The following is a 9,849-nucleotide window of genomic DNA, read 5'->3' on the forward strand; positions in this document are numbered from 1 at the left end:
TTTTTCCTTCTTTGTCAAGATTAGTGCATCATAACTTAGCCTTACATGTTAGTATAGGATGTATTATCAAGGAAGAATATTCGAAAATCAGCATCTAGTAGAAAGACCGGTTTATCCGGGCGAGGTGGGTACCTAACACCTTCCCACCCTCGTAACCTGACTACTTACCCTGAATCTCTGACCAGACCATATGGAATCACGTAGCCCTTTCTGCTAACCCCGGATGGGGCTACATCCATTGGGTCCTAGGCCCTAATCCTAGGTGGCAACTCCATTCCTTTATAAAGCATGATCCCAATCCCCATGATGATATATCGGAACGATACGCTGTTATTCATCGAAGTCAATCCTTGTCGCCAAAAGGCTGAGGAACTCTTGTCCCGAGGACCACGGTACTTACACCTATCAATGTACTCGGCAACTACTCCTCTAGTTGATGAATAATGTTGGTTCCTATATCTATTTTATTTTATAGATTTTGCTTGCACAATTATTTGTCTCGTTTTACTGAGGCTTTCTTTCCCTAATGGTACTAGTTAAGCAAAGAAAAAACTGGAAAAAAAGTTCAAAAAGAGTGTATGCCATCCGCTCCCCTTCATAAACTAAATAAGATTGTTACACAAATTGACATTCCCTTTGGATTAATGGTAGTTGTTTCCCCAATCAATATTCCAGGGTTGCGATTTCTACATAAACCTCTATAATCCATCCATCTTGGATTGCCTCCGATTCCATGAATGTAGTAGAAAAACTCCTATTATGCTTGCATTCTAAGTCGATTTCACATATGATAAAAATAGTTGTTTTTATTACCCGAGAATGCATAATCAACCTATAATGCATTCTGATGAACCACAATTATGATTGACTAGTCATCAACTGACACATTGCAAATCAGGATTATGGCCGAACCGACCACCCGACCTGGACTGAACCACGCAAGTCCTAGGCGAACCAAGTTATGCCATACTCGGCACCCAGACCAAATATCGGACATAAACCCAAATAGATCATTCGTAAGAACAGCTACCTCGTTGACCAGGAGACTAAGGTCAAGAATCGACCTAGTTCACTCAGATAAAACCCTAAAGCTTGGGCAATGAGCACTTAAACCTATTTGGTTAGTTAACCTGACCATAGTCCGATCCAGTTAAGGTCACACTTTCCTTGTGGCTCCCAACCCGACAGGTGTCATACCCTAGAGATGACACCTACACTTATGTGAGACACTACCTACCATCTTCGACCAAGAAAATCATACACTGATCTACTAACTCAATCCTATAAATAGTGATGCCTACCTCAAGTAAAAGGGACTCTCTCACTTCTTACTCTTTGGATTTGAGTCTTTATCTGTTGCAGATCTAACTTAGGTATCAGAGTGTATTAACAGGTTCAGGCCGGCACTCTTTTCTCTTGTGTTGTTTGCTTGTGCAGGACAGCTCAACCAAGTAGAAATCAACTCGGATTTCACCGCAACACATTCCAAGAACGCATACCAAACACAGCCTTGGTATTTCATAAATTTTCATTGATCAAAACAACAATTATACAAATGCTACAACAAACATATCCTTGATCCTCATATATCCCTTTTTCTATAAATTTTTTGTTATAAACTATACGATAATGAATCAAATAGATGAAAAAGATGATGCAGAGGAGGATGAAACACCATGGCCTCTTTTGTATGATTGGATTCCCATCTGGAGCCCATACCCAAACGGGTACAGTGGGTCATAATACGGATCCCCAAAATTCATCGGTAGCTGGTCGACCCGCCGGAACCATGTCCTTGGAAGCTTACCCTGGAAATCATAATCCCCAAATATAACATCAGCAATCCCTTTTCCAGCTTCACTCCCTGGAAGCCAAGTAGCCACCAATGCCTCCATCGTGTCAACATAAGGCTCTATCACAACGGGTCGACCCAACACAACGATAACCAGACATTTCACCTCCTTGCACACAGTCTTGATTGTCTCCTCCCCGTCCAGTGCTAGCCTGAGCTCTTTGCTATCACCGTCTGTTTCCGCATATGGGAGCTCGCCGACAACCACGATTGCATAGGAGGAATCCCAGTTCTTGTTAATGAATTGCTTGTCAGGTTTTTCTTGGAACACGACCCGGGTCTGCTTGCTAACAGCCCTCTTGATGCCTTCTAAGATTGTTGTTCCTTCGGTGATGTTGCCTGAGCTGCCCTTCCATGAAACAGTCCACCCTCCACATTGGTAGCCGATATTGTGTGCATGAGACCCAACCACAAGAATCTTCGGGGCATTCTTGCTCAAAGGAAGCATCTTCTGCTCTCCCTTCCCGTTCTTCAACAACACCAAAATCTTCCTCACGGCTTCTCTTGCCAATTCCTTGTGTTTCTGTGGGTCCAAAAGGTTAAGAGGTTATACCAATTTTAATGATGAAAATACCCATATCAATGAAATCGGTTAATTCAGTTGGGTGTTGGACTAACCTTGTGTCCAACCATGGGATGGAGAGACCGGTCAGCCATGGGCCATTCGAAAAGCCCAAGAATGAACTTCACCCTAAGGATTCGCCTCACAGCATCGTCAATCCTGCTGATCGAAATATCGCCGGACGACACAAGCTCTGTCATGTATGTGAGGTATTGCTGGTATTTGTAAGGGATCATGACCATGTCGATTCCAGCGTTGATTGCTGCCTTCAGGCTTTCTTTGTAGTGTGAACCGGGTGGGTTGGTCATCCGGTCAATTGCTTCCCAGTCTGATATGACCATACCCTGTCCCATGTAGCAGCCCATACAAAGTGATGACCACTAGGGTATCAGGACCAGGTTAAGGGTAGAAATGTAAATTCAGAGATGTTGTATAATAATTTTATGCTACCTGGAAGGACATCTCTTGTTTGAGAATGCGAGTGAGGAGGAAAGGGTTGGCATGCATCTTGATCCCGTTCCAGCTACAGTAAGAAGCCATGATAGTCGACACCCCCATGGCGATTGCATCAATATAAGGGGTCATGTGGATGCGATACAGGTCGTCATATGTGGTCACCGTGTTGTGCTCGTCGACCCCTCCTTGTGTCCCACCATCGGTGGCGTAGTGTTTTGCACAAGCCAGCACTTTCCTTCCCCTGTAATGGACCTATTCAATAACAATCATCATAATTTAGAATCTCTACCGTTCAATAAATGACTAGAGACCACGGTTTTAGGAATCTATATGGGATTGGTCATGTCATGTCATACGGATCTATGATACTGCATTGGCATCTTTGAAAGTAGAAACATCACATACAAAACCTCTCATTGACTCATTAGGGCTGCGTTTGGTATGCATTCTTGGAATTCATTCTAGGTCGATTTTGCATTCTTGAATACTAAAAATTGACCTAGAATGCATACCAAACACAGCCAAGATCTTCAGGTGCACGTATGTGTAGAGGATACGATCTCAATAGGGGTGAAAAAGGAAATAAACTTTAAACAGAAAAAGGAAGTACCCAGAAGCGACGAAGGGGTAACCGAGTATGTGATTGTGAGGAGGGTAGCCCTGTAAGCCTAGTATGATCTTGGCCATGCTCTTCACAATCTGCGTATCCTCGCTGTAGCACTTGTAGCACCGACCCCACCGCGGATCCCTACACACCTGCAGTTCCACACACCCAAAACCCCAAACATTTTCAAATAGAATAATTAGTTAAAAGATGAACGAGACGACAGCCGTGGTAAGAGATGTTGATTATTCCAATAGTAGGTGCTACTTTTGGGGGATATGGGACCTGCTCCTTCTTCGAAATGATATAGGAATAGCGGATACTATACTACTAGGGATCATAGTTTGAAAATCGGGTTTTGACTGGGGCGAGTCGCCAGTCAAAATTTTGGAAAACCTGGCCAAGAGTCGTGTAGATTAGGTCAAGGTAAAAGATGGGGAGACTGGGTCATAAATCGTCGGTGTCAAATAAGACTCAGTATTTTTTTCCCAGTCATGACAAACTTGGCGAGTTTAGTCGTTTTTTAAAAATAAATAAAACCGATTCACTTAGAATCTGAGTTGAATAAAATAGTAAATCCATATTCTAAAATAGCAAGAAACCCACCCTCAACTCCTCAGTTCTCTCATCATGTTCAATGGTATATACTCAAAATGCATTGATATGGGATTCTTTGATTTTTTTTTTTCTGGTTTTCCCCTTTTTCTGTATTTTTCTGATTTTTTACTAATTTATACATATTTATTGTATTAAAAAATTTAAAAACATGACTCGCCTTGACCGAGTTTGACAAGGCCGAATCACCAAGTTTTTCTGAAAGACAAGTCGAGTTAGAAAACTGGGTTTTCCAACTATGCTAGGGATTGAAAAGCTGCTCCTGCGGTTTCTAACCCAATTAGTGAGTTAGGACTTTGAAGTGGCCTTTGCACTAGTAAGTTAGCTTGGAACTAAGATTTTTTTTTATACAAGCTCTTATAAAAAACAGTATAGAGAAAAGAATTGAGACCATATGATTTTTTAATCTGAATAATTAAAAATCGTTTGAAATGAGAATTAATTAAAAGAAAATTCTTATCTTGACAAAAATATTGAATTAAGAATTTGAAACCTTTATTTTAAATTTCTTTTAGGATAACATGTATTTTTTTTCAACGAATATAAATCCTATGAAATATCATTTTATATATTATGGGAATCCCAAGCCTTGCCGACAACGCAGACTTCTGGAACCCATCGATCAAGTCCGCCCACATAGCAGGGGTTGCATTTGGCGCTATAACAGAAGGAACGTTCGGCACTACTCCGTTCACTACACTCCCTGAAATTAATAACCAGAACAACCCTCATCGTCACTGTTTCATCTTTAGAGCTTCAAAGAAATCAAGAAAATTAAGCTTCAAACAAGAAGGAAAACTTAGAAAACTATATAAGAAGCAGGGGACGAACCGATGGAATGATTTATAAGAACGTCAGGAGAGACGACGGAACGATCGATTTGGGCCATTTGGCCGATCTTTTCATGAGTTGTCATCCGAGAAAGGAGATCTGAGATTCGGTATTCGATCGGGAGTCCTGGATCCTTGTAACGAGCTTGAGCTGTTCCTGCTGAAGCAAAAGGGAAGATGAAGATGAAGGGAAAGAGAAAAAGAAAGGAACGGAGGTGGACAGAGGAGCAATGGCGATCGCCATGGCTATGAGAGGTTTTGCTTCTTTGGATTTCTGTCTTCTTCATATTTTCTTAGCCTTCTGTAGGAATGACGATTAACGACTGTATGTGGAATTCAGATTTTGAAATCTCTTCTATTTATAGAATTTGGGAAGGTTATCAAACTGTGCCTCCTTTGTACATTCTCTTGTAAGAACAGAATGCTAAGCAAGTTGCATGCTCATATGATCACGACTCACGAGAGAATAAAAGTGAACTTCCATCCACTAGTTTCTATTTTAAAAAGATTTACTTAATTCTCATAGCTAGTTATTAGTCATGCCACCTAAGAAGAAAATAAAAGTGAACTTCAAAAATTGCCTCAACCATCATTTATCACCATAGACTGCTGATCTGGACAATCTCTTACATTGAGATGTAGTGGGATGTGGAGACAACGATAAGTGCTCCTTAATTGATGGGGTACAAATCAAACCTCTTATTATCTTACAAAAAAAAAAAAAAAAAACTCCAAAATTAAAACTAAACTATGGGTGCCAAAGAGAAGGGCATCTTAATAGTAGGGATTGAATAAAAAGGAAATGGATAAAAAAGAAAAAAAAAAAAATTCCAAACCCACCTTCTAATCGTAATGTGCTTCAAGGCATTTGTCACTCATCCGTTCTCACCATCTAATCTTAATTTGCTTCTTTCATTTGTTCGATTACAAATCGAAGCTCCTATTATTACCTCCAAAAAAAAAAGGTCTAGCGGCAGAGTCTAAACCAGGGTTTTAGTAAGCGACATCGATCTCTGCAAATTCCAATCCAGATCGGCCGTATCGCCAGTATGGATCGATCGGCAGTATCGCCGGTATGGATAGGTCATGTTTTCTTAAAAAAACAAAAAAGTTTAGTTTTCCTCCTTATATTCGAGCCAGGATCATATTCACATACGTGAATGGCTCCTAGCTGTTCAGATGGAATCCACTCTGTGGGACCCACATGGAGGGGATTCCATCTGAACGGCTGTGAGATGTTCTCTTCACGTGCGTGAACGTGAGCCTAGCTCCTTATTTTTTCCATTTCAGTTTTTATCTCTTGATGGCACGGTTTTCCCGCTTATTCTTCCCATTATGAATTAAATCTGTTATTTTTTTTAGAATGAAACGGTCATAAACGAGAATTGAGGTTTTGAAAAAAAAAAAAAAAAAAAAGGAGAAATGAGATTGGGGTGTTTTTGGAAGTACACTTCTATTTTCTTCTTAGGTGGCATGACTAATAACTAACTATGGGGATTAAGTAAATCTTTTTTAAATAGAAACTAGCGGGTTTAAAACAAATTTGAAACCTATCTGTCTTGTAATTTCAATTCTTATCTAGTGGATCTAAGAAATTATTCCTTAATGAAAACAAAAAGGACAGATGGTAACAACAGCTGCCTAGCACAGTTGGTGAGCTGTGGTCCACTTCAGGCCCATGCTCACTAGGAGGTATAAAATATATATATATAAGCTCCCAATTCCCAAAAAAAAAGGACAGGTGGTTACCTTTCACATGTATGTTCATTTCAGTCGTTGTGTTTGGCAAACAAGCTATAGATATATAAAAGGTAGGATCGAGTTTCCCTTTACCCATGTTGAAGGGGATACCATAGGGTGGGAGAGGGCGGGATGGGGCATCAGAAGTGTATTTTGAAACATACCAAAACCCTAGGAGGGGTTTGTGAACCCAAGGATGATGGGGGAACAATCCTCTATGGGTGGAGGAAAACTTATTCCAAAAAGGTTAAAAAAAACATAAGAAAAAATAAAGGGAAAAACAATTTGGATTCTCTGCTGCTACTTGCCCGTGCCGCTGACGTCAAGCCTTACACAGGCAGGGTTGAAATGACCGCCCTATCCATTGCTTGAGCACCTACCTCGGAAGGGTAGGGCGATCATTTTTCTCCTGCTTGTGTGAGGCTACAAACCGGCCGCACGAGCAGACGGCAGCAGAGGATCATGAACCATGGAAATATCAACATTGGGTAATGGAAAACTCGATCCTTTTCTTTTCTTTTCTTACATTCCGAGAATCCGAGGTACCCAAAAAAGGAAATGACTTCATGCATTTTTTTTTCATTGAATTATTCCAAACATATTACTACTTAGGTGATCTTGTGTTTTAGTACAATTTTTTTTTTTGGTAAAATACTCAAGTACATTTAGGTCCACAACATTAAATGGGGAAACACTCCCATTATCCCATATACACTTGATATTAAAAAATGTTTCAAGGGAGAGGGCCCCGTAAGCTCTGGTGGGGTGGGAAGCCCCATTCCCGAGTGTTGATCATTTTTTCTCATATTCCAAAGTAATTGACTGTGATAAGAACAAAGTAGGTTAGGCATATGAGGTTCTGTTCCATGGTAATTTTGTTTTGATCGGTACAATTTTATTGTGACAAACCATGAAGTTGAAGCAGAGGCTCATAGCAAATAGGGATAGTAGACTGCTGAATTTTGTATTAATTCTAAGGTATATGTGGAACTTCTTTTTGATATAGATTTGATTTGATTATGGACTCCCCTATCAATGTACTCGGCAACTACTCCTCTAGTTGATGAACAACGCTGGTTCCTATATCTATTTTATTTTATAGATTTAGCTTATACAATTATTTGTCTCGTTTTACTGAGGCTTTCTTTCCCTAATGGTACTAGTTAAGCAAAGAAAAAACTGAAAAAAAAGTTCAGAAAGAGTGTATGCCATCCGCTCCCCTTCATAAACTAAATAAGATTGTTACACAAATTGACATTTCCTTTGGATTAATGGTAGTTGTTTCCCCAATCGATATTCCTGGGTTGTGATTTCTACATAAACCTCTATAATCCATCCATCTTGGATTGCCTCCGGTTCCATGAATGTAGTAGAAAAACTCCTATTATGCTTGCATTCTAAGTCAATTTCACATATGATAAAAATAGTTGTTTTTAGGGTAATTTACACATACCACCCCTGAGGTTTGATGAAAGGATAATTTTAGCCCCCAATTTTGGAAAACTCTACGTACCCCCCTGAGGTTTGCAAACTGTAACAAAATTCTACGTACCCCCATTCCGTTAGTTCATAACTAACGGTGTTAAAAACATGGGGAGAAATGACAAAATTGCCCTTGCAAAGAAAAACAAGAAAAAAAAAACCCTGCAACTCATCTTCCCCAAATCGATTGGGGAAGATGAGTTGCAGGCATCATCTCAATCTCTTGTTGAATAGAAAAAAAATCTGCAACTCTCTTTCAGCTTGCACCAACGATGCCATGGCTGATGCACTGAGAGCTCTCAATCATGCTTTTTTATGTTCACCAATCTCAACGTCTCTGTTTCTTAAACACTGCTTGCGTTTTTTTTTTCCAGACATGGGTATTGAAAGTATCGATCCACTGTGAACACTGCAAAAGAAAGGTGAAGAAGGTGCTTTAGGGTATCGATGGTACGAACGACGAAACCCTTTTTTAAAGCTACAGTTTGTTTCGTATTGCAGTTCAATTTCAACTCAAAATTTCACTTTTTTAACTTCTTCCATCTGGGTTTTCTATATTCTCTCCTTCTTGGCTTCCAAACAAAATGACCTGTGTTAGGGTTTTAATCTAAGGGCATTTGGGTTTGTTGCCGCGGGTGGTCATGGTGGCGTAGCAGAGACAAGCTTTGTAGTTGCCGGAGGTGCCCAGAGGTACGCATTGGCATCGGAAACAGCAACTCCCACAAGACCTTTCATAGAGTCTTGGCCTCTTCGATTGCTGACACCTCGTTGCACATGCCGCCCCACAATCTGCATTTCCCTAATATTAATTAATTAATTAGATCCACCTCCATGATTTCTTCTTATGATCAGAAATATACCATCAATGGAAACACAGCTTAAATTTAAATCAAGGTTACCTATGGTTGTTGTCTGTGCATTAATGGTGCTCTGCTGCAATATCCGTCAAAGAAAGTATATTAGTGAACGAAGACGTCTAAGAAAACAAAACAAAAACGTAAATGAGCGACGAAATGTTGTAATTACCAGTTGTTCAGCCTGAACGAAGTGGTGAAGGTGAAGAGAGAGGACAAGTAGTAGCGAAGCAGTAACAAGAACCCTGGTGGTTAAACCTGGAACGAGTGTGTGATTCTTGCCGTTCCCTTCTGCAAAGAAGACTACCATGATTTAGGATTTTTTCCCAATTTGAAACCCTAAATTCCTTAAGGGTTGAAAGGGTTTTGAAACCTGCAACTCATCTTCCCCAATCGATTTGGGGAAGATGAGTTGCAGTTTTTTTTTTTCTTTTTTCTTTTTTTGCAAGGGTAATTTTGTCAGTTCACCTCTTATTTTTAACACTGTTAGTCATGAACTGACGAAATGGGCTTATTTGTTACTGTTTGCAAACCTCAGGGGGGTACGCAAAATTTTCCAAAATTGGGGGGTAAAATTATCCTTTTGTCAAACCTCAGGAGTGGTATGTGTAAATTACCCTTGTTTTTATTACCTGAGAATGCAAAATCAACCTATAATGCATTCTGATGAACCACAATTATGATTGACTAGTCATCAAGTGATACATTGCAAATCAGGATTATGGCCGAACCGACCACCCGACCTGGACTGAACCACGCGAGTCCTGGGCGAACCAAGTTATGCCATACTCGGCACCCAGACCAGATGTCGGACATAAACCCAAACAGATCATTCGTAAGAACAGCTACCTTTT

The 9,849-nt window shown here is 40.2% G+C and overlaps 1 protein-coding gene across 1 annotated transcript; it reads right to left on the reverse strand.

Annotated features, from left to right (window-relative positions):
- Window positions 1–1,634: 1,634 nt before the first annotated feature.
- On the reverse strand, window positions 1,635–3,287 carry LOC122668563 (beta-glucosidase BoGH3B-like). Its single transcript, XM_043865109.1, has 4 exons — window positions 3,240–3,287; window positions 2,865–3,122; window positions 2,471–2,758; window positions 1,635–2,375 (listed from the first exon to the last, which is right to left on the reverse strand). The coding sequence occupies exons 1-4, from the start codon at window positions 3,285–3,287 to the stop codon at window positions 1,635–1,637; spliced, it is 1,335 nt and encodes a 444-aa protein (XP_043721044.1).
- Between the last annotated feature and the right edge of the window lie 6,562 nt (window positions 3,288–9,849).

This window comes from Telopea speciosissima, chromosome 7, assembly GCF_018873765.1.
Source record: "Telopea speciosissima isolate NSW1024214 ecotype Mountain lineage chromosome 7, Tspe_v1, whole genome shotgun sequence".
Classification (NCBI taxonomy): Eukaryota; Viridiplantae; Streptophyta; class Magnoliopsida; order Proteales; family Proteaceae; genus Telopea; species Telopea speciosissima.

What these genes read in the sequence shown, in the direction of transcription:
- LOC122668563 (XM_043865109.1), bottom strand. Translation starts at nt 3,287, where the DNA reads ATGAGAGGTTTTGTATGTGATGTTTCTACTTTCAAAGATGCCAATGCA. An exon ending in AACAAGAGATGTCCTTCCAG is followed by an intron (nt 2,759 to 2,864) that starts GTAGCATAAAAT and finishes TACATGGGACAG; the next exon opens with GGTATGGTCATATCAGACTG. An exon ending in ATCCCATGGTTGGACACAAG is followed by an intron (nt 2,376 to 2,470) that starts GTTAGTCCAACA and finishes TTGGACCCACAG; the next exon opens with AAACACAAGGAATTGGCAAG.